The 26,714-nt window shown below is 34.4% G+C and overlaps 1 protein-coding gene across 2 annotated transcripts; it reads left to right on the plus strand.

The window, feature by feature from the left end:
* The first annotated feature begins 20,631 nt into the window (after window positions 1-20,631).
* On the plus strand, window positions 20,632-23,763 carry LOC107938087 (uncharacterized). 2 transcript variants are annotated; one of them, XM_016871138.2, is made up of 3 exons: window positions 20,632-21,693; window positions 23,181-23,260; window positions 23,360-23,763. In XM_016871138.2, the coding sequence occupies exons 1-3, from the start codon at window positions 20,875-20,877 to the stop codon at window positions 23,454-23,456; spliced, it is 996 nt and encodes a 331-aa protein (XP_016726627.2). In that variant the 5' UTR covers window positions 20,632-20,874; the 3' UTR covers window positions 23,457-23,763. The 2 variants fall into 2 exon arrangements, with proteins under 2 accessions (XP_016726627.2, XP_016726628.2); XM_016871139.2 differs by having other exon boundaries at window positions 23,375-23,763.
* The last annotated feature ends 2,951 nt before the right edge of the window (window positions 23,764-26,714 follow it).

The raw sequence follows: 26,714 nt of genomic DNA on the forward strand, positions 1-26,714 counted from the left end.
CATCATTATTATAATCATCCGACATTTTTAACTATAAAACTAAAAATAATATATCAACATCCAAATCCCGACTTAATTCGACTCAACTATGGCATCTACCTCTAGACTTAATTTTGAGCTCGATTTAGTCCGAGAATCGGCTAAACTTGCAAGTTCTGATACCATTAAATGTAACACCCCTAACCTGTATCCATCGCCAGAATAAGGTTTCATAGTATTACGAAGTAACCGTAATCTAAATCATTCATTTTCAAACATTCATAACATAATTCATCATTAACATGTAGAGAGTCCCTTATTAAACCCTTTGAGGGCTTAAAATCACTTTAGAAAAAAATTGAGATTAAATCGGGACCATTTGAAAATTTTGGGAAAAAGTTAGAAAAATTTTAACTGCAGGGTTCACACGGCTGTGTGGTCAGGCCGTGTGACTCACACGGCCCAGTCACACGCCCTTGTGTCTGACTGCGTGGGCATTCGAAGTAGGGACACATGGCCATGTCCCAGCCCGTGTCCAAGCCTGTGTAACTCACTTACTTAGGTCAAACGGCCATGCCACACACTCGTGTGCCAGGCCGTGTACCCTTCGAAATGGCCTCGCATGCCCGTATACTAGAGATGGGGGTAGTGAGATCTCATCGTCTCTTCCAGTTCCCAAGTTGCTTTATCGACACTATGACTATGCCATAGCACTTTCACTAATGAAACTCGTTTATTACGCAACTCTTTCACCTCACGCGCTAAAATCTCAACTGGTTCTTCTTCATACGAAAAATCAGGCTTAATCTCAATGTCTTCCGTTGAAATAACGTGAGACGAATCCGATCGATATCTTCTAAGCACAGAAACGTGAAAAACGTCACGCATTTTCTATAATTCTGTTTATACACAATTGGTCTCACTCTTTTCGTGATCTCATACAGTTTGATAAAACGAGGACTCAGTCTCCCTTTTCGACCAAATCTCAAAATTTTCTTCCAAGGCGAAACTTTAATAAATACTTTATCGCCAACCGAATATTCAATATCTCGACGTTTCAAATCTGCATATGATATTTGTCTATTGGAAGCTGTCTTCAATCTATCTCGAATTTTCTTAACAATATATTTCGTTTCTTGAATTAATTCTAGCCCGGTCATTCTCTTTTCACCTAATTCCATCCAACAAACAGGTGTTCGACACCTATGACCGTATAAGAAATCATATGGAGCCATTTGAATACTCAATTGAAAACTGTTATTGTATACAAATTCAATAAAAGGTAAGTAACACTCCCCACCCGATTCAAAATCAATAACACAAGTGCGATGCATGTCTTCCAAAATCTGAATAACACGCTTAGATTGTCCGTCGGTTTGCGAGTGAAAAGTTGTGCTAGAATTAAGTCGCGTACCAAGAGATTTGTGCAACTATTTCCAAAATCTTGAAACGAGCCACGGATTTCGATTAGAGATTGTAAACTTAAGGACACTATGCAATCTTACAACTTATTGAATTTAAACTTCAGCAAGCTTTTGAAGTGACCAATCAATCCGGACCGCAATGAAATGAACCGATTTCGGGAGTCGATCAACAATCACCCATACAACATTTTTCTTTCTTGCTGATAAAGGTAACCCCGTTACAAAATCTATCGTGATACGGTCCCATTTCCACTCAAGAATAGAAATAAGCTGAAGTAATCTAGTGGGAACCTGATGTTCTGCCTTAACTCGCTGACAAGTTAAACATTTAGCCACATACTCGACAATGTTTCTTTTTATTCCTGGCCATCAATAAGATTCTCGCAGATCACTATACAGTTTCATTCCTCTCAGATGTAAAGTAAAAGGACTATCATGAGCTTCGCGAAGTATTAACTTTTTTAATTTAGAAACATCCGAAATGCAGATTCGATTATGAAATCTCAAGCAACCACAACTATCAATGCTGAAATTTTCTAGTATGCCATTCTGAACCATTTATTTTTTCTTCGCGAACTTGTCATCATCTAACTACGCTAACTTGATCTGATCAAACATCACTAATTTGATCTTTAGCTCAGCCAACAAGCCTCTATCATCATTGATACTGAACTGAGCAAATATTGCTCGCAATTTAACCGTTGCTTTTCTACTCAACACATCAGCTATGACATTATCTTTACCAGAGTGGTAATCAATAATGCACTCAAAATCATTCAAAAGCTCGACCTAACCATGCTGTCTCAAATTCAACTCCTTTTGAGATAGAAGGTATTTGAGACTCTTATGATTGGTATAGATATGACACATTTTACCGTACATGTAGTGTCTCCAGATCTTTAGAGCAAAAACTACAGTAGCTAGCTCTAAATTGTGCGTCAGATAATTGCGTTCATGCGTCTTTAACTGATGAGATGCATAAGCGATCACTTTCTCATCTTGCATCAAAACACAACCGAGATCGCTCAAAGAAGCATCACTATAGACTACAAAATCCTTTCTCGATTTTGGTAAAGTCAAAACCGGCGCGCCAGTCAACATCTACTTCAATTTCTCAAAACTTTCTTGACATTGATCGTCCTAGACGAATTGAACATTCTTATGCAAAAACTTTATCCTCGGTAAAGCTATCTTCGAAAATCCATTTACAAATCTTCGATAATAATTAGCTAGTCCAAGAAAACTACGAACCTCTAACATATTCCTCAGTGCTTTCTGCTGAACAATTACCTCGATCTTTTTCGAAATAAACTCTAATTCCATCCGCCGAGATGACATGACCCAAAAATACAACCTCTGATAACTAGAATTCATACTTACTAAGCTTTCCATATAACCATTTCTCTCGTAACACTTGCAAAACAATTCTAAGGCGTTGCTAATGCTCAGCTTCAAATTTCGAATAGAACAAAATATCATCAATTAAAACTACCACAAATTGATCCAAGTACGGTTGAAAAATACAGTTCATGAGATCCATGAATACTGTCGGAGCGTACGTCAACCTAAAAGGCATCCTTAAAAATTCATAATGGTCATAACGCATACGAAATGTTGTCTTCGATACGTCACTATCTTTCATTTTCAACTGATAGTAACCCGATCTCAAATCGATCTTTGAAAAGATAGAAGCTCCTTTTATGTGATCAAATAAGTCATCAGTACGAGGTAGAGGGTATTAATTCTTAATCATCAACTTATTCAATTGCCAATAGTGAATACAAAGCTCTATCGAGCCATCTTTCTTTTTTGATGAAAAGTAGTAGAGCTCCCCAAGGCGATATACTAGGGCGTATAAAGTCGCGATCCAGTAAGTGTTGCAATTACACTTTTAATTCTTTCAACTCTGTGGATGCCATATGATAAGGGGACTGTAATAGCCCTATTTTAGGCTTAGTCGGAACAGTGGTTTCGGGACCACAAATCCGACGAAAAAAAAATGTAATGGCTTGAATTTTCAGAGGTGTCGGAACGGTGATTCGAGATCACTAAATTTGACAAATGGGTAGAAAATATTATTAATTTAGTAAGTATAAGTTAAATATGAAGTTAGGAAAATTTTTGAAATAGTGAATAGTGCACTAGAAATAAATATTAAAATAATTAGAATCGAAATGAGGTATCAAGACCTCAGGGATTTTAAACTGAGCCATAAATATTTTTATAAATATTTATGGAGTGTTAAAAAGTTAGTATTAAAGTTTCGTTAAGAAATTTTAAAGTTCCGATAATTAATTGAACAAAAGGACTAAATTGTAACAAATGCAAAATTTTGGGAAATGATAAATAGCTTAAATGATAAAAGGAAGAGGGCTTAAAAGGCAAATAGACCCAAGGTCTATTTGGGCTGGACGGCAGAGGCATGAAATCAGCAAGAAAGTAAGGAGAATTAAGGGCAAAATTGGAAAATTGCAAAATTTGCTTAATAAAGTTAGGACCCAAGTGGAATTATCTAGATTTCTCTTCATTTTTCTGAATTCTCATCAGCTAAAACACCATGGAAGGGCTTCTTCAAGCTGGTTCTTCATATTTTTATTACAAGTAAGTTCAATTCTTGACTATTTCTTGAAATTTTTGTATTTTTATGACTTTTACAACTAGGCCCACTTGTTAAATCCATTAGTTTTTGATTTTATGAAAGAAGTTGAAAGTTGATATGAATATGTGCTGGAAGTATATGATGATTTAGCATGAAATTAGAGCTTTAAATTGTTCATATGCTGATTTTATTGAAAGAATTGAATAGAAAGTGAATATTTGGGACCTAATAGTAAAAGAGTTTGAAGATAGAGTTATATGTGGAAATTCTGAATTTCAATAGTTGTGTAACAACTTATAATGTCTAGTAAAGTACTAATTGAGAAAATTAGATTAATTGCATGAGTATGTATCGGGTCTCGCAGGCCCTAATTATTATGATTATAATATTTTGAGGATATATTGTGAAAAGTTATAGAAACATGTTAATTATTTTGAAAGTTTTAATTTTGATGAAATTTTATAACTCGGTTAAATACGTTTACAAGTGTATGTGTTTTGGTAATGCCTCGTACCCTATTCCGGTGTTGGATACGGGTAAGGGGTGTTACAGGGACATTGACATCAGAGTCGTACCAAAAAACACTTCAATTGCGAACTCAACCTCCCGATCTAGTGGTAATTCTGATAATTCTTCGGGAAACACATCAGGGAATTAGCAAACAGTTAAAATTTTACTGTACTGACTATCACTAGAATTCAAATTGATAACATAGGCTAGAAAATCTACATCGCCTTGATTGAGAAGTTTATTGACTTGAATTGCTGAAATAATACGAGTTGAACAACTCATTCGAACACCATTTACTTCAATCATAACATCGTCCTCACTTTGAAAATCAAACTTCTTTTTACGACAATCCAGAATCACTCCGTGCTTCGTAAGCTAATCCATGCCCAAAATCATATAAAAATCACCAAACGACATTATCAACAAATCAACAAGGAAGGTTATATTCTGTATCACTAACGAACATCTCCAACACACCTAATCCACTAACACAAATTGTCCAAATACACTAGACACCACTATCAAGACTCTAGACGTCTTTAATTTTAAACTTCCCGACTTAACCAATTCAATATTAACATACGAATGCAAAGATCCTAGATCAATCAAAGCATAAACAGGTTCTGAATGTAATAAAAAGATGCATGTCACAACGTCATTAGTATCACCTTCCTCATGTGTCCGCACAATAAAAAGATGCTCTGGCCTCTGACTAATGAATAACATCATCATTTTCCTTTCTAGCACCACCTCTTTAAAATGAACAACCTCGACTTGACCCACGACCTCTAGGTGCAGGCACAAATCTCTAAGACATAATAGGTGTAGCATTTTCATTTTTTGGACACTCTCTAGCAAAATGTTTTGTAGATCCGTAGCGAAACAACCTCGAGTTAACTTTCAGCATTCATTACGGTACTTTTTCTCGCAACACACACAAATTGAAATGTCAATATCCTTGTTTGGACATCGCACACTACCTGTGGACACATTCGGTGGTCGATCATGATTTTTATCAGCTCTATCTGACTTAAAAGTTGACCTCTAGCTACCACAATATTCTTTTGATCCTTTCACTTGTAGATTTGATCCCGCAGCTCTATGATGCTTCCCAACAGTACGAGTATTCTCAGAGTGAGTTTGGATGGGTGGTGCGCTTACCTTCGGTTAGTGTAAAAATAGCGGTAGCGGTGAGATTAGATACTGTAGCGATACTATAGCGTGCGAAAAAAAGTAAGCTAAACGCACTGCATCGCACCCAATCGCCCATCCAAACCCACCCTCAGTCTTTTTATCAAAACCCAGAACTTGTTCTGCCATTCTTGCTCGTTCAACTAAATCCACAAACTCAGTAATTCTGTGCGATACTAACTGTACCCGTAACTCATCGTGTAAACCACGCAGAAATCGCTTGCAACTATCAATTTCAGTCAGCATGAACTCAACGGCATACATAATAAGTCGTGAAAACTCTCGTTCATAACCAACCACAAACATCCAACCTTGTTTCAACATAAAAAAACTCTTGTCTTCTATCTTCGATATACAATTTACCAACATATTTGTTTTAGAATTCCTTTTGGAAGAATTCCTAGTTAACTTGATCTGCGGATACATGGCGTGTCACTGACCGACACCAGATATATGCTTCCCTTTGCAGCAGAGAAACAACACATATTACACTTTCATGCGGGTTGCATTCAAGTTGTTACAAGATGCGCTTAGTGGATTTAATCCAAACTTCAGCTGCAGAAGGATCAACTCCTTTCAATCCTAAGAATTCAGTCACACCATATCTACGCAACTCTTTAATCAGAGCTTGACGAATAGTAGGTGCAGATGCCGTAGCGAAAATGGTTCCCGCCACACGCTGAAGAGTATCAATGATAGCTCGAAGTAACTGTGAATTACCTTTTTCCTCAGTATTACCTAGCTCAACGTTAGGTTGTTGAGTACTAACTGGATTAATAGGGTTTAATTTCACATTTCAAATACAACCAATATCCAAAATTAAGTTTTCATATAATCATATATACACATGAATTAAATTCAATCTATAATAATCAATATCCAACTTTCACATTTGCACATATATTCATTTCAATTCAATAATCAATAGATTCATACAATTCAATCCATTTCAATCAACTATCAAAATGTCAAACACTCACCTCAAACACTTACTGTATGCCTTAAATCGAATTACAACAATTAACAACTAGGTTCGGATTATAGAAATCAAACTGTGGATTCCGAGCTATTTGACGTCGATTTTATCCTTCCCCTTTTTAGTCGAGGATTCCGGTACGATGTTAGCTATGAAATTAAAACAATTAAAGTTTAACAATACAACACAATTTAATTTCATATTGAATATTTCAATTTTTACTCAATAGTTGCCTAAATTCCAATTTAGTCTCTAAATCGAGACTAATTTTTATTCTTCACATTTAATTCTTTATTTTCTTACAAATTTCACTTTAAATCAAATTTAACTCCTTATTTTCAATTAAACTCCTAAATTTCAAAATTTTCACAATTTAGTCCCTATTACTCAAAATTTACATTTTGTTCTACAATTTAATCCTTTTTTCATTTCTAGCTTAAAAATCTATCAATTTAATCCATAATACTAAAACTATTTAATAATAAAAACATTTAAAAGCTTAATCAATGCTAAAATTAGAACATGGGTTGGGTAACCCTAGGTACCGGGATTCTAAAAATATAAAAATTACAAGAAAATGGACTAAATTGACTAGCCAATTAAAGTTTGGAAATTTAAAAGTCCCTAGCCATGCGTTCTCTCATTTCTTTCTTTTTCTTTCATTTCCTTTCTTAGTTTGCATGGCTTTCTACTTCTTTTATTAACTATTTGCTTTATTATACTTTATTTTATTATAGTAACTATTATTATTAAGTTACTTTAATACATATATAAAGATCAACTTAATGAAAACATATTTATAATACATATATATATATATATATATATATTAGAATAACATATAAAATAAACAATATGAACCATTAATGCCGTCCACTATTAAGATTAAAGGTACATTTGCTATTTAAATCCTTTATTTAATTTTTAATCTATAATTCAACTTTCACCCTAAACGCGGTTTAGTCCTTATACTTAATAACTTTTAATTCATGCAAATTCACTTAACCGAAACCTAATTAACTATACAACTAACTTTGTAAATATTTTTAATAAATATTTACGAGTCTAGTTTATGCGGATGTAGTCCTAAGAATGCAGTTTTCGACACCCCTGACTATCGGGTTGTTACAGTAATAAAAGTATAACAAATAAATAAGTATTGAGAAATTGAAAAGTGGAATTAATCAATTCTGATTATGGGTGATTAGCTCGCTTCGGTAATCTATATCAACTGCCGCTTTAGGTTCCTCATCAATAAACTGGTTGATATCCTAGCAGGATCTTCCGATACATCCACTACAATAACAAGTCAGCAATGACTACTTTTCTACAAACTTCACAGTCCAGAATGGTTTGGGGTTAAGGTGTTCACAGATAGGCCATACCAATTTTGGGTTACTTTCCACATAGATAGCTTCCTAGGGTCATCATGCTTAGGGTTTTTAGCTTATTCCTTTCCTAAATAGTTGATCCATTGAGTAACCATACATAACAGTTAATAGATCATACCTCCACTCGCTAATCCCCCACAGAGAGATTAGTTCCCCATGGTTTAAAAAAAGTCAGATTTGTATTATAAATGAAAGTGAACCCATAAGGTTTGATCATATCCACAAACTAGATCTCTCGAAATAAAACAAAGAAAAAATTGAAAATAAATCTAAAACCTAAGGAAAGAATAAATTAAACTAAAATTAAAAGAGAGATTCTAAGCTAAGTAATTGGCGTCCATCACTTGTGAAAAATGAGCCTATTTATAGATTTAAGGTGGTTGCTATCCTTAACCCTAGGCTAGTTGACATTCCCAAGTTTTAAATTGGATTGTGCGAACCAAAACGCCCCCTATCTCGTATTAGTTCCCGTCCAGATTCGATGTCGTGACACATCAAGACATGTGTTGCGACATAGAAGTCAGTGTACTCTACTTAATGATGTCTTCAGGGGTATGTCGCAACACCCTTAGACTGTGTCTCGACATCGAAGGCATTCTTAGAATTTCTCTATTTTGCTCCCTATGTTGTGACATCGAACCCTCCGTGTTATGACATATTGACCAGTACCGGTTTAGCACGCCTTCTAACGGTCTCCTGCACACTTACAAAGTTCATTAGCTCACCCTTAGGCCTCAATCGGCTTCTAAGGTCAATAAACGACTCATTTTGCACATTTTATTGAATTTAGTTAAATTTAATAAAACATAATTAAGACCTAATGATAATGCTTATTTTCAAGCTCCTAAAGTGCAAAAATTAGTTTAAAATTCTACATCGAATTACGACAATCCTTTTTTTATGCACTATTGAGAAAAAGCTAAATCGGGTTTGCTTCCATAAAACGCAGTGCTCACAGAAACCTAACTAACCAACTCTTGTGTCTTTGAGCAGACCTTTCTCACTCGTTTGACCCAGTCACATGTGCCAAATTTTGGTTAAATTAGAATCCGCAGAGAAAGAATCACATCACCTCATTATGACGTGGAGAATATCATCGTCGAGATGTTGCATCATCATGACACTGGGGTTTTCCTCCTCTTGACGTGGAGATGATTTTGGATTTTCTTTGGTAATTGTAGCCGCACTAGTTACCGTTGACCATTACAAAACATATAGAGCCTCATGAGAAAATTTTAAGCCATTTGACAAAAAAATGATTCTACAACCACGTTTAAGATCTGCACAAGATTTCTGACGATCAGAAGCTACTTTCAAGCTATCTCGGATTACTTTCACTTTTTCTTCAGTCTCACGAATCAAATCAACTCCATGTATCTTTTTCTCACCGAGCTCAGTCCAATACAATGGAGTTCGACATTTGCAGCCATATAGAGGCTCATATAGTGCCATTTTAATGCTTGACTGAAAACTGTTATTATATACGAATTTGACTAACGATAAATATTTCTCTCAATGGCCTTCGAATTCTAATACACAGCACCAAAGCATATCTTCAAGAATCCGAATCACACGCTCGAACTGACCATCAATCTGAGGGTGAAATGCAATACTAAAATGTAATTGCTTAACCAGAGCTTCTTGTAACTTTTTTCCAGAATTGCGATGTAAATCACGGATCTCTATCTAAAATAGTGGAGACTGACACTCCATGCAACCTGACAGTCTCGAAAACATGTAACTCTGCTAATCTGCCTAGGGAGAAATCAATACGTACCAGAATACAATGTGCAGACTTTGTCAAACGATCAATGATTACCCAAATGACATCTTTCTTTTTTTGGAGATAGGGGTAACCCCGATACAAAATCTATAGTAACTCTATCCCATTTCCATTTCAGTATCGTCACTCGCTGTAATAATCCTAAAGGTACCTGATGTTCAGCTTTAACTTTCTGACATATCAAACATTTAGATACAAATTAAAAAATATCACATTTCATTCCCGGCCACCAGTACATCTATTTCAAATCATTTTACATTTTATTACTTCCCAGATGAATAGACATGGTATCATTATGAGCTTCGTGTAAAATTTTTTGTATAAGCTCTGGATTTTTCGGTACACAAACTCTACCTCTAAATAACAGGTAATCATCGGGTCCTATCTGAAATTTTGAATTAGAAGTCAACTCACATTGTACCCGTTTAGCTTACAACTCATTATAACTTTTCTGAACTTTGCAGATCAGTTGTAAAAATATCAGTTTAGCTTTTAGCTCAGCTAAAGTTGAACCATCATCAGACAATGTCAATCGGGCATTCATTGCTCATAGAGTAAACAAAGACTTTCTACTCCGAGCATCTGCAACAACGTTTGCTTTTCCCAGATGATAATCAATAACCAAATCATAATCTTTCAACAGTTCAAGCCATCTACGCTGTCTCAGATTCAAATCTTTCTGCAACATCAGATATTTTAGGCTCTTATGATCAGTAAATATGCGACACCTTTCAGCTAACAAATAGTGTCTCTAATTCAAAGTCATGTATCGGTAATTCTTTTCATGTGGTTTTAGCTTTCTGGAAGCATAGGCTATTACTTTACCTTTCTGCATCAAAACACAACCTAAACTGTTCAATGATGCGTCACTATAAATCACAAATTCTTTACCCAATTCAGGCTTCATTTAGTAGGGCTTTCAACTGTTAAAAACTTTACTGACATTTATCAGACCATTCAAATTTTACATCTTTCTGTAATAACTGTGTCATCGGTGTATCTATCATCGAAAACCCTTTTACAAATCTCCGATAATAACCAGCTAATCCCAGAAAACTTCTAACTTCAGATACATTTTTCGGTGGTTTCCAATTAACAATTGTTGAAATTTTATTCGGATCAACTCTGATACCTTCAGCCGACACTATGTGTCCCATAAAACCAGCTTCCCAAAGCCAAAATTCACATTTGCTAAATTTAACATACAATTGTTTATCATGAGAATTTATAGAACAATTCTTAAATGCTCAGCATGTTCAGTCTCATCTCGAGAATATACCAAAATATCATCAATAAACACCACAACAAGTATATCCAAATACAGTTTAAAAATTCTATTAATCAAATTCATAAATACTGTAGGTGCATTTGTTAAACCAAACAGCATCACAAGAAATTCATAATGTCCGTACCTAGTTCTGAATGCTATTTTCAGCACATCTGAATCTTTCACCCGTAACTGATAATAACCAAAACGAAGATCAATCTTAGTGAACACTGTGGCACCTCTGAACTAATCAAACAAATTATCAATGGGGGGCAGTGGATACTTATTCTTGATTGTAACTTTGTTGAGCTGTCGGTAATTAATACACAATCTCAATGATTCATCATTTTTCTTAACAAATTGAATTGGTTCACCCCAAGGTGAAAAACTAGGTCGAGCAAAACCCCTGCTAGTCAGTTCTTGCAACTGTGCTTTCAACTCTTTTAATTATATAGGAGCCATTCTATATAGTCTATCGATATTAGTGTTGTTCTCAATACAAAATCTATAGAAAATTTAACTTCTCTGACCGGCTGTAATCCAGGTAACTCCTCTAGAACACATCAAGATACTCACAAACCATTGGCACTAATTTAATCTTTGATTCAGACACTTTAGTATCCAACACATAAGCAAGGTAAGCATTACAACCTTTCCTCACATATTTCTGTGTTGACATAGCTGATATCACATTAGACAACCCGTCCAATTTATCTAATTTAATACAGAGCATTTCACCATTCTGACATTTCAATATAATATGTTTTTGTTTACAATTCACCACGGCATCATGCAAGGTTAACCAATCCATACCCAAAATCACATCAAATTCATCAAACGGTAATAACATCAAATCAGTCAGGAAACAATAACCCCTTATTATTAATATATAGTTCTTGCAAATTTTATCAACCAAAACATATTGGCCTAGAAGGTTTGATACTTTAACCACGAATTCAGTGGACTCAACATGTAAATTTTTACTAGATACTAAATTTGTGAAAATATATGAATGATTCAAATCAAGATCAATTAAAGAAGTAACATCAGTATCGATAAGAAAGAAAATACCGGTAATAACATTTGGAACAGAAGCATCTTCACATGCACAAACAACATAAGTTCCAACTAGTGCTCGTGCTTCAGATCTTACAGTGGAGTCTTTTGTTGTACCATGGTTGCCACTCAAATTTTTGGAATTACGTGGTGATCTACCTCTCGTAGCTATGTTGCTCGGCCTCGAAGTCTGAATAGTATCTTTTTCAACTTTCTCAAGGCAATTTCTAAGATAGTTGTCAAAGGAACCACATCTAAAATAAGCTCTACTCTTCATTTGACACTCACCAAAATGTAACTTATTACAGTGCTTGCACTTGGGTTTGGTGTTTTTAACACTACCCACACTGGCTACAGATGTAACCTGAGATCTAGGATTGGAGCGTCGAGCACCACTATCTCTACCGGAATATCCCAAAGAAATAGTAGAATGGTCATGATATTTCTTTGATTTCTTTGATGCTGACTGGTATGATTTTCCTTTCAATCTTTTACTCGAAGTTCGGACTTCAATTTAAGCTTTTCTTTTCTCTTTGATCAGTTTTTTCAGCTTTATATGCCCGATCAACCAATACAACAAATTTTTTCAACTCAAGGATCTCGACTAACAATTTTATATCTTCATTTAAGCTATCTTCAAACAACTTACACATTGCGATTTTAGTAGAAATACATTATCTAGCATATTTACTCAGTTGAAAAAATTACTGTTCATATTCAGATACTATCATATGACCTTGTTTAAGTTCTAAAAATTCTTTACGTTTGTGGTCAAGAAACCTCTGACTGATGTATATCTTTCGGAACTCGGTTTTAAAAAATTCCCAAGTGACCTTTTCTTTCAGCACAACAAAAATCAATGTATTCCACCACTGGTAAGCTGAATCTTTTAACAGAGATATTGCACATTTAAGACATTCAACTAGTGTACAAGATAATTTATCAAGAATTCTTCTGCTCCGTACTTACGAATTTTATCATCAGGAGGCTTATCGGCTCTAACAAGTTTTATATTTTGAGGCATATTAGGAATTGATTGAGAAATAGAAGGGGTGGAGGTTTTTGCATAGTCGGATTTGTTCTTACAAATTCAGCAAACCATTCATTCATCATTTGAAAGAAAGTTTCTTTAGCCTCTCCTCCTCGGCCCTCAGATACTGGCCTTCTACTACTCGAGGCTGCTCTGTTCACAGAGGCTTGAGCATTACTTTCAGCTTCTTCAGAAACAGCTCAGTTGGATGACATTGTTATATGAAAAAATGTTTTAAAATGGTCAGGAGGTATCACACTATCACAGGTTATATAATGGCATGTGTAGCTAGACTCGTACATACTACGTTAGTCTAAGAATAAACTAAATCATAGCTCTGATACCAAAAATGTAACAACCCTAACCCGAATCTATAGCCAAAATAGGGTTACAAAGCATTACCAAAATTTACAGATTAAATAAAAGATATTTTATATCATCTAGCACTCATATCAGAAACTAATCCAAATCCATCATATTGTCCCTTATATGAGCTCTCGAGGCCCAAAATACATGTTAGAAATAAGTCGAGACTAAACCGAGTACTAAGAGAATTTTTTAGAAAACATTAAATTTTTTCAAAGGTGCAAGGGACATACACCCGTATGGCCAGGCCGTGTGTCTCACACGGTCAAGAGACACGCCCGTGTCTCAGGCCGTGTGGACACACGAAATAGGGACACACGGTCTTGTCCCAGCCCGTGTCTAAACTTATGAGCTCTCTGACTTGGGTTACACAGCCAAGCCATGTGACTGTGCGCTAGACTGGTTGAGCATTCTCTTTTGGACTAATTAAAAGATACAAGAGACACACAACTGTATCAACTTGCTATGTGTCACACACGGCTAAGACACATGCCCGTGTCTCTACCAGTGTGAACGAAATAAACCATTTTTCTATCCACATTCCTCACCCAATTTGTCTTCAACCTGCATCAACACTTTTGCACATCATCAAGCCATATAAAACTACTTAAAACAAGCCAAACTCAAGTCTTAAACATAACATATCATCACATATATCCAAGAATCCATACTACCTAATATACCAATCCAATCCAACTATCAATAAGCTTATGAATTATCAATCATTTAACCATACTAAGCACACATTAAACATGATAATGCCACATATATATACATCAAATTCAAGTCATTCAAATGGCTAATCACAACAAAATAATTATATGCCATCATTGGCCAAATAAACCTAAATGAATTTACTATATATATACCGAAATGGGTCGATGGATAGTGTGATGTAGCTCCGACCAGCCTCCAACCTTAACGAGCTTCCGAGTTACTATAAAACAAGGGAAATAAAATAGAGTAAGCATTTAAGCTTAGTAAGTTCGTATAACATGGAATTTAACTTACCATTTATTCACATTTAAGGTAAGCAAACAAGATATATCCAAAGCAATTTGTCCAATAGCCTAAACACTTATCCTCATCAACCATGTTAGTCATGTATTTCATATGAATATCAAGAAACATGTATGAGCTCAAAAATAATCAAATTTCCATATACATATACTTCCCACATCATGTTTCCATATAACATGTACAAATCATATCCATGTATTTCAAGTATATACCTGTAATAATTCGTCTCGAATTCATATTGTCTCATATCAGAACTTTGCCCGTTGAACCATTTAAAATATCGTTGGATACACGGGTAGTACACACGAAGTGTACAAATCTGTAATCCGTCAATTCATATGCAAGTATGCCCATACGAGTATGTAATCAGGAAACTTTTCCAAGCTATGTAACGGGAAGCTCATGTGAGCTGTATAACAGGAAGCTCTTGCAAGCCAAATATCGAAAAGCTCATACGAGCCATAAATGGGAAGCTCAAGAGAGCCATTAATCAGGAAGCTCATAAGAGTCAAATATCGGGAAGCTCAAAAGAGTCATATAACGGGGTGCTCATAAGAGCTAAATAGCGGGACGCTCTTACGAGCTGTGGTGTGTCCGCAACACATACAGGACCACAACCAATTCGAGAACCCTTAATGACAAGTCATTTATATCCATCAAATTTTCAAGGTTCAAACGAGACTTAGTAATTGTCGGATATGTAATCAATACTTATACATGGAAATTATATATTTTGCATACATATCTTTTAATTTAAACTTATAAATATACAATTTAGTTACACGAACTTAGCTCGACAAGTATACGTAGATTTGTAAGCTACTAATCCGATACTTTTTCTTTTCTTTGATCCAGTTCCGTACTAGGTCTATCTGGATTTATATGAATGAATTTAGCTCAATTTAATAAAATTCACATTCAATTCAGTCCAATACACATCTTTGGCAAAATTACTATTTTGCCCCTATACTTTTAATTAATTACAATTTTGTCCCTAGGTTCAAAAAATAAAATTCATACAATTTAATCATTATTCCAAGCCTAACCGATTTTCATATATAATAATAGCAGCCCATGTATTTCATAAAATTTAGAAATTTTTCATGAATTTTCCATCTTTTCAATTTAGTCCCTAAACCATAATTTCATCAAAATTCTCTTTACAAAAATTGTTTATCTATCAACAAAATTTCATTTTCTACCATAAAACTTCATAATTGATGTAATGGCCCAAATTTAAGGTTATTAGAATAGTGGTTTCATAACCACAAATCTGATTTAAAGAGAAATTATTATTAATTTTTTTATGATTTATCGAGTGATTAGATATAAGTATTAGAGTATTGATAAGAAATTTTATTGATTGCATGCCTATATTGCCTATTAGGACTTAATTGCAAAAGTGGGTAAATATGAGTTTTAGATGATAAAGGATTTATTTGAAGTGCATAATCAAAGTAGAAGTCCTTAAATAGTAATTAGACCATAAAATTTCCATGGACAAAAATAGGCATGCATAGATAAAAATAACTAAAGTTTTAATGAAGGGTACTTTAGTCATTAAATAATAAAAAGAATAAAAAGGGAAAAAGATGGCAAAAATATCATCTTCTCCAAAAAGCTTGCTGCCAAAATTTGAAGGACACCATAGCTAGGGTTTTCACACTTTCTCAAGCTCATAGTAAGTGATTCCAAGCCTCGTTTTTAATATTCTTTACGTTTTTTAGATCCCGGTCGCTTAATTTAGCTTATTCTAGCAATAATTTAACCTAGGGTTTATATTTGGAAAAATACCCATAGGTGAAAAGTGTTTATTTTGATGTTTTAAGGTATAATATGAAACTAGAAATTATGTTAAACAACTTTTGCTAGTCGATTTTAAGCGAAAACGAGTAAAACTCCGTAATCGGTAAAATACCTAATGTTCATAAGTAGATGTTAGAGTGAGAATTTGATGTTGTCATAGAAGAGAAAAATGTTTAGCATGTTAAACATAAGAAAAAGAGATGAAGTTTAATTTTTGAGCTTTGGGGCAAAAGTGTAATTATGTAAAAGTTTAGGGGCAAAATAATAAATTTGTCAAAGTTAGAGTCCAGGACTGTTTTGATGAATGTGTGTATTAAATAAGCTAAATTTGTAATTATAGATCACGAAGAACGAAATTCGGAGCTAGACTGGGGAAAGAAAAAGATTGAGGACTAAAGTGTTAGATTTGATCACATTTTTGTACTGATGTAAGTTTATGGTAAATAAATGCAATATTTTGATAATTATTATTAATGCTGTTATTTTTTAGCACTTATGTATCATTTCATGAAAATATCTAATGTTAACTCAAATATGAGATGACAGAGAATCAGTGTTAAAAGGTCCCGTTGAAACATGAAGAATGTATCGGATACAAATGTCATGACATTAAGAGGATGAGATCCCATGTAAAACCATGTCTGGGACATGGCATTGGCATCATTGAGATTATGAGAGGTCCCATGTAAGACCATGTCTGAGACATGGCGTTGGCACCGAGATGAGAGGTCCCATGTAAGACCATGTCTGGGACATGGCGTTGGCACTGAGATGAGAGGTCCCCCGTAAGACCATGTTTGGGACATGGCATGGGCACCTATATGTGAACTCCCATGTAATACCATATCTGGGATATGACATTGGCAGTACAAGAAACATCCCATGTAAGACTATGTCTGGGACATAGCTTTGGCATGTTATATTCAGACAGAAGACCCGAGTATCCTTAGTATTCCAAGTGATTCAACAGGCTAGTAAATAGACGATGTTACATGAAAGTTCAGGTAAAAGCCTAATAGACAAGTTCAGGTGAGTTAATAAGATTAAGAGTACTTCAGTTATCAGTTGAGAAAATAAATTTTAGCAACGAAGGAGTAAGTTAAGCAAGCAAGTAAGTAAACGAGTAAAGAAGAAAGTAAAGAAGAAAGTAAAGATCTTAATGCTTAATGAAAATTTATGAATATAATTGTTTATGAGAAATGTTGTTATTTATTTACTTGTAAACTTACTAAGCTTTATACTTACTTCTTTTATTTCTTTTTCTTTCATATAGTATTATCAAGCATAGTCGAGATCTTGAAGACGTCGGAGAGTGTTCACACTATCAACCACCACAACTCGGTATTTTAAGACGATAAATGTTTTGAGCTACGACATGTATAGGGACTTGGTCATTTCGATTGTATATTCTTAAGATATGACCAAAAGATGATATGTAAATATTTGATGATGAATAGTTATTAAAATGGCTAAGTATGAAGGTGTTTGTTGTTATAAATGTCTAGGTGCTAAATTATGCATAGAAATCATGAAAAAGTAAAAATTGGTAGTAAATCAGTTTTGAGATAGCAGTAGTGACGTGAATTTGAAAAATCACCAAGTATATTAGAAAATGAATTAGAAGATGGATGAGATATAGAAGTAAATCTTATTGAGTCTATTTTCATAGAAAAATAACGGTGTAGACAAAGGAATTATGTATTCTGAGATATTTGCATTTTAGTTAGACAATGTCAAAGTGGTTTTCGGAATCCCCTGTTCTGACTTTGGAAAATCATTAAAAGCTGTAAAAAAATATTTATGAGTTGTAATTTATATGTCTAGATTTCTTATTGAGTCTATTTTTTTTGTAGAAACAGGTTAGAACACTATATGGAATTTGTACAATGAGATAATTGAATTTTAGTGACAAGAGGTCAGGACAGTCAATCAGTGAAACGAGGGAGATTTTAACTAATAAAATGTACTAATTGGATGAACCAAAAATTCTAAAAAATTTATGGTAAAAAGATATATGAGTATAATTTCAGGGAAAATTTACGGATCTAAATTTCAAGTTTCGTAGCTCGAGTATTAATTAATTTAGTTACTGCTGCGTAGGTGGACAACCTTATTATGAATAGTGAAATAACTTTTAAAAGTAAATTTTTATACCCCAAACTTTTAAGTTAAGTCAAGTAACGCATCATGCTCGACTCCGACAACGGTCTCGGGTAGGGGTGTTTGAATTCAATTTTACTCATCCATGAAAAAACCCTAACACTTTAATAGTTTTGCAAATTAATCCCCGAGATAGCTAGATTAAGCTATTACGATCTTGGAAACATAAAAATTATTAAAAACAGAACAAGAATACATACCTAATTAAGCAAAAACAGCTTACTTGAACTCAACATCCATGGCCAGGTTTCCATGTATTTTGTCTTAGGAGAGATGATGAAAATGATTATATTTTAATTATTTATTTCATTTATCATCATTATTTTATCATCTTTCTAAAATTAACCTTAATAATTTCTTAATTTCCAATGATGAAGAATCATCCTTATCTACTAACTCCTCAAAATGGTCTATTTGCCATATAAGGACCTCTAATTTTAAATTCTATAGCTATTTGATACCTTAAGCTACTAGAATTCAACTTTTGCACTTTGTGCAATTTGGTTCTTTTCATCAAATTAGACATGTAATCGGTAAAATTTATTAACGAAATTTTTACAAGATATTTCTATCATAATGTAGACCATAAAATAATATTAAAATAAATTTTCTTCTGACCTCGAATTTGTGGTCCCAAAACCACTATTCCGATTTCATTGAAAACGAGCTGTTACATGAAGCCTTACAAGAAAAAAACCCTTCAAAACAAAGAAAATAATTCTCTCAATCTAATTATTTCTTTTTTATTAAACATAGAGTAGTTAATGCCTATTTATAGGCTAAAATTCGTAGCATATTTGACTACAACCACCCTAGGTTAATCAAAGTTTAAGTGGGAAACTAAAAATAGAGCGTAATTGGGAGAAGAAAAGCCGAAAAAATTGAACTGTATGTTGCCACATCATGACATGGCATCGTGTCGTCGAGACGAGGGCGTTCTTCTTATTGTGATGTTGGTTGTTCATTGGGACGAAGAATACTTCCTCGTTGTGACGTCACACACTGTTTAGTCCAAAATGTGAGGCATAACTCTACACTAATATTTAATCATAATTGGTTTCTAATTGACAAAATGCACTCGGAGATAAAATTACCATTTTACCTCTCAACTTTTATTTTTATTCAGTTAAGCTTGAAATTCTAGAATAGCTTAAAATATATTTTGATGACTTCCCAATAACCCCAAAATTAACAATATCCATAGAAACTAAATTTTCTTATCATATTTACAAATAAAATTATCAGAATGGTCTTGTATAAAATACCATAAAATTTTAAGGCATTAAGGAATGCGGAGAAATTTGGGGTCATACACATATTATAGGTCCCTTTAAGGTGGTGCATGTCTATTGGCCTTTGCATAAACATTTGCACCGTCTTGCCTTGGCAACTCACAATTCAGGTTAGGATTTTGTTGTTGGTGTTGTTGAGATTCTTAATACTATCAGAATTTCTCTTAAAGGGCTTTAAACTATTTCTATATCATTAGAAGTTGTTGGGAGTTGGCACTTAAGCTTTGGGTAGCATAGGCTTGGCTTTGATAATTCGAGTGAGGTTTATAATTTGTTTGTTGATATGGATAAGGCTGAGTATAGTAATTGTAAGGGTCATAGTAATAGGTTACGAAGTATGGATTTGGCTAAAGTTGGTTAATGTTTTAGGTCTGATCTTGAGTTTGAATTGTGGAGATATTGATTTTTGGATTTGTCATTAGGATGCTTTAGCTCGAATAGAGAGTAGTTTTTGGCACATGTATCTCTTGATTGTTGACTTGCATTTTATTTATCCTAATCCCCTTTGTTGTATTGTATCCTTTTTTTTAGGATCATCCTCAGGAGTTATATATATTTGCTTTAAATTAATATATCTAGTTGATAAAAAAAAATTTTACGGGCGTAGAATAGAGAGTTAAATTGGGTTAGATGGAACAAAGAATCCACCAAAGGAAAAAAAAGTTAAATTGGGCTTATGAGATGGAACAAAAATCCAGTACGTAGGTCCAGGCCTTTGTTATGGTGAACGTGAATCACGGGTCTCCAAGTTAACTCGCCTTTCAGTAAAGGAGAGAGACTAGAGAGGGTTTGATGAAGAGACACGTGGTAAAGAGCATACTGTGCGCATCGCGCACCCTTGTATATTCTAGCACTAGAACTTCCCCCTTCTTCAACTACGAAACGTTGGCCGCTCCATTTCAGTGAGAGTTGCTGAAGACCCAAATTTTATTTTATTTTTCTTTACTTTTCTGGTTCCATTTTGTTTGCTGTGTTATCGTTTTCTCAGATATTACGTCGAATCAGCTCAATCTGACGGTACCGAATGCTCTGCTCAATCCCAACCGCTAAGTCCGGTTCGAACTGGCTGGACCGGCTTCGTTCTAGCAAGGGGTTTCCGACCGGCGACAACCTTGACCTCGACCATTTCCTTGCAAATCCTAACCCTTCTGATTCTCCAATCACCAATGCCTCCGATTCTCCGAATTCCAACTCCGAGTCAACTCACTCCAACGATGGACAACTCCAGAATCCGAAGCCACCACCTCCGGAGGCGATATCCAGCGATCCCGAAGGAGATAAAGAATGGTTTGGTATAATGAGAAATGTCCTCTCGGAGCTCTTCAACATGGGCGAACAAGCCCAAACCTCCAGATTTTCCAGGAAAAAAGCTTCTAGGAAACAAACAAACCCTAGAATTTGCACTTTCAAGACTCCTGAGGAACAGAAAAGCAGTTCGGATAACGTGAGAAATGACAAGGATACCCTCGTTTCAACGAGGTCGTCGAATTCAAGGGAAGAATCGAAAGAGGAAGGCGAGAATAACAACGTGGAAGAAGATAAAGAAGAAGGCGAAGGAGAAGGAGAGAGAGAACTGAAAGGGTACTCGAGAAGTGAAGTGACGGTAATAGACACCAGCTGCCCCGTGTGGAAAGTTGACAAGCTTATCTTTAGAAGGAAAAATATCTGGAAAGTTAAGGACAAGAAAGGAAAGTCACGCACCATTGGTAGAAAGAAGAGGAAAACCCCTCCATCTGACCTCAACAATGTTGGTATTTCTAATAAGAAACCAAAGATTTCGAGTTTGGAGCTTCGGTCACTCAAAGAAACTAGTGGAAGAGAATGCGGGTCGCCTGCAAATCATGTAAGTTTTAAGGTTACATGTCTCTTTTAAATCAATGACTATTATATGGTAGTATATGCATACTGTGTGTGAGCTTTTCGAGAGTTTAGTCATTATTAATGGAGTCCCATTCTGTTTTTAGTTTTTCATTGATGGGTTCAGTATTGCGTGTATAAATAAATGCTCTTCGTTGTTTTTTGCACTTTTGATGGCTTTGGAAGTGTGAAAGGGTGTTGCTTATGCAAACTAATGACTGGAAAACTCATCATTTACGTTTACGAATGATGACACACAAGTAAACACAATTCTGGTATACCCTTCTGGGTTTGATTTAAGCTGTTCTTTCCAGAGTGGTAGGCTATTCTTCATGCTGTTTTTGATGTAATCCTTACTGCTGAAGAGAATGGAATTCAATTCTTCTGTACTTTCAGCTCCTGGTCTTGAATCTGATAATTTTAATTGTTTAGTGCTCTTCAAGCATTTTTGTTAGATTTTAATGTTTGGTGACTATAATCAAAACACAGCTCCCTATTAGTACTAATAAAACTTATGGTGCATAGTGGTTTGGAAGATTCAGATTTTCTAAGGTCCAAATGATTTAATTTTGGTGTTGTGAAATAACAACTGAGATAATAATTGTTTGTTTTTATTGTTTTCTGTCCTCTCAAAGCCAATAATAGCAGTTTGGTTACTGAGCTACTTCTTATATATAGCTTATATGATATGGAGATGCTTTTGGATAAATCATAAATCATCAGCTATTTATACCTGTTGCTATAATGTGTGGTTTTGACATGTAGATCTAGTAAATCATATTATCTGAACTCAACTATAGTGAATTTGAGTTACTTCTTGTTGAGTTATTTTTTGTGTTCTTTGAAATATTGGTTTGATGTTCAGTTTCTGCCTTACTGGAAGTGGAAGTGAACTATTTTTTAGAAAAAAAAGAATAGGATTCTTGGTTATATATGTATTCGTTGACTATCAATCGAATATGGTTTTGTTGGTCTGTCATTTGTATGTGTATGTGAAATGGAAAAAGTACCATAAAACCCCTTGTACTAGGAATCAAATTGCATTTTGCCCCTTTTTCTCAAAAAATGGGCAAATTAGTCCCTATACGTTAGATCAAAGAGTAAATTGGTCATTTCTGTTAAATATTTCATCCAATTCTACAGTTAGAAACTGGCATAACTGACGAAATAACTATACAGTTTATGCTGATATACATGGACCAGTTTTAACAGTAAAAATGGGTGGAATGTTAACAGAAGGACCGGTTGCTCTTTGATCTAAATATAGAGGTTAATTTATCCATTTTTGAGTAGAGGGGACAAAATGCAATCCAACTCCTAGTACAAGGGCCTTCATGATATTTTTACCTATGTGAAATTGGCAGCTCCTGGCTGCATGTTGATGGTTTTTGATCATTTACATTCAGCATTAACAGGCTGATGTCAAGTGATTCTAACTTGTATGTATATATATATATTCATCTTCTATGCAAGGGGTGGAATGGTCCAGATGACAAAGACGAAGAAGTTCGTGATGAGGGACCTGCTGATCTTACCCAAGTTCTTAGAAAGAGGCAAGCAGACTAGCAAATTACAGCCGTTTATTCTTCTTTTTCTTCTAATCATTTTAATTTACTTGATTTTGCTTTGTGCTTAAATTTAATATCATCCAGGTTTCCTTTCTCCAGATTACCTCGGAAATCAGGAAAGGGAAGTTCTGTTATCCTTATGAAGGCTATTCCAACAGGCAAGAAAATGGAGCAAAGCTAGCTAAGAATGGCCTGAAGGACAGTCAGAGGCAATATAAAACCTGATAAGGCAAACCTTAAAGTTTGTCTGGTATAGCCAATTTGCATGCCAGTTCTGCATTTGAACCAGCAATTACTTCTATTTTCATTTTATCTATAGGTGGAATTCAAAGGCCTACATGGCTGAGATTTTGGGGCTAAAGTTGCTCTAACTTCAACCCTGTGGGTAAGGTGTCCATATGTTGTAATAGTGTATTATTTCATCAACCGTTCCTATAACATTTATTTTTTGTTTGATAAAGTAATATGAAATTTAAATTTAGATTTCACGAGATGGCCATGTTGTATGTTCAATCAGAAGTTGGAAGTTTAAAGTATATTCTTGTTATCTTATAGAAAAGAAAAATCAGGTTGGAAATTATCTATGCACAATATGAGTGATCTGGTTGGGTGAACTTGTCGATAGGCAGTTTTAAAACCAGACCAAACTGGTCAGTCAGGTCCAATTGGTACTTGGATGGATATGATTTACTGTTGAATCATTTATTGGTTTCAAATCATGTTTTCATTTAAATATGGTTTTTTGTTTAAATTTAATTAATATATAAATAATATATTATTTTTAATACTTTTAAATAGTAAAAATGTTTTCAATTGAAAAAAATGGTTATTTACTATTTGGGGTTAAATTGGCAGTGTTTCACATTAGACTTTGAAATTTTTATCTAAGGTAATCCGTGAATTAGCATCATTCTATATTGAAGCCTAAACTTTTTTATTGAAGTTAGTCTTGTGTCATAGGTCGCACATAAAAGCCGTGACCAATGTGCACATTGATATCCATCTTGTTCACTTGAGTCATTCGAGTCATCAGATTAACTCATTGCTTGAAGAGACTGAAGGTGTAACAGCCCGCCTGGGGTAGATCAATCGATATGTCATTGGCGTATAACGTGTAAGCTAGGTAGAAAGGGTGATTATCTGTTAAGTGTTTGGATGGCGTATGTATGAACTGACAGTATGTCATTGTGGGGTATCCTTGTTGGAATCGTCATTTGGCGAACTCTAGGTTGGCGGACCTTTATGAGACGATCCGCCAACCTTAGATGTTCTGGGCGCACCAGTTAATTCACATAGTGATAGAATTATTTAAAAGGAAACGATAACTCGATGAGTATCATTAGAGTTTAGTTGAGAAGTAGTTGGAATGAACTAAAATATATAGATGATAGCTTATATGTTTAGGTAGCCGAATGGCTTGTTTAGTTGGTTGTTTAAGTGTACAAGCAATGTTTACCACCTGATTAGTGGTAATAGTTGCGTTGGTAAAGATTAGACTTCAAAATTTGTTAGGCAAGTTTAGTCTCAGATTCCAAGGGTGATAGTGGGATGTCTGACCTCCACTAAGCTTATTTTCTGTTGTCTGTTCTATAAAAGATGCCTATAGCCAACATGCCTCACCTTTGTTTATCCTTGTGTCTTCCCTACGTCCCTAAGATTTTTCAGTTATCTTTGTTAGAGGAGACGAGGAAGGTTTCGAGAAGCTTGTCAAAATGCCACTGATAAGTACCAGCTGACTGCTCAGAAGCTAGTGAAGGTTCGAGCAATCGAGGCAAAGGACTAGTGGAGTAGATTTGTCTTGAAGTTTCTGGTGAGTTCTTCTTACTTCTTTTGAGTTATGAAATTTTATGATCTTGTTGTGTAATAATTGTTTGAAGAAGTAAGTCTAATGTTGTTACTTATGTTAAGCATAGGTTAATGAATACCTTCAGACATCTGAATGTGAATAGAGCTGTAGCTAAACAAATGACCTGACAGCGTCCGACCTTGCGGAAACACATGTAATAACAAGGATGAAAATATGATTAGGCATATGCATCTATAAAATGGGTCCAAGGTTGGCACAAGATTGGGTCATAGTAAATCTACATTATTGAGGGAAAAATGTATAAGTTGGCAATATGTATCCGCTAGGGTATTTGTGTTATATGGCGAAGTGTGTCACCAGAGAACTGTACTAGCAACTTCGGTAATGTTGTAATAGCCCGATTTTGGGTCTAGTTGGACAATGTTTTGGGACCACAAATCCGATGAGGAAAATTTCGAGGACTAAATTTATTTAAGGGGGAGAGAAATGTAATACCCCGAAAATTTTTACACTAAATATTACTTTGATATAGTAAAAAAAATAAAAAGGAGAATTTGAGTTAACAACTTGGGGATATTAAACATATTAAAAAAATGATTAAATTGCAAAGTAGAAAAGTGTTATTAAGAGTAAATACTCAAATTGAGGGTTAGTTAATATGAAAAAGTTAAGGCCAATAGTAATATTTTAAGGGGTTGAATAATCTAGAAACTAAGGAATGGATGAATTGGGACCAATTGAATAGATGAAGAATTATGGGGACTAAATCGTAATTTTACAAATTAAGTGATGACTCAAGGATGGAATTTTAAAAGATCTAAAGGGCAAAATGGTCAATTAGAAGAAAAGAAATCTAAAAAATAATGATGATGTTGTAGATATTTAGATCAAATAAATAAATAAAATTAGTTTATTAATATTTTAATTTGATTTTTAAATGACATTATCATTTTATTATTATTTATTTAGTTATATATATGTGGAAAAAAAGATGAAGAATCATCTTCCTTTCCATGCATTTCACGTTAGAAGAGAAGAAGAGAAAGAAGTTTTTCTTTCTTTACAATTTGGTCCTTCCACAAAAATTTACCATTTCACTAGAATAAAAGAATTTCCATAGCTACCAAGACAGAAAAATGTTAAGGAGACTTGGGAGCTAGAATATCAAGTTAGATTCAAAAATAAAGCTGGGGAGAGAGAAATCAATGTTAAAATTGAATCAATAGAGCAATAAGTAAACATCAAGATTTCAATAATTTTTAGGTTTGATATTATTGAAAAGTATGAAATTGATGTTAATGTATGTTTATTATATAAGGTTCTATGTTCTGATATGTTAGTGAAGAAATAAGAGGAATTGATAGAAAATATTGTAGAGAAAGGAAAGGAGGGGTTGTTAATAAATATTGATTTATCAGCACTTGCACTAAATATTTTGGACAGCAGCAGTAGGTTAATTTGAAAAATCACCATAATTAGTGAAATTTAATTAGAGGATGAAAAAATATAGAATTAATCTTATTTAGTCTAGTTTCTCATAGAAGAACGGTGTAAGTATGAATTTAAATCTATGGATATAATGAATTTTGTATAAGGTCTAATGAATTCGGTCTCCCTATTCTGAACTTTGCG

Source organism: Gossypium hirsutum, chromosome D04 (genome assembly GCF_007990345.1).
Source record: "Gossypium hirsutum isolate 1008001.06 chromosome D04, Gossypium_hirsutum_v2.1, whole genome shotgun sequence".
NCBI classification, from domain to species: Eukaryota; Viridiplantae; Streptophyta; class Magnoliopsida; order Malvales; family Malvaceae; genus Gossypium; species Gossypium hirsutum.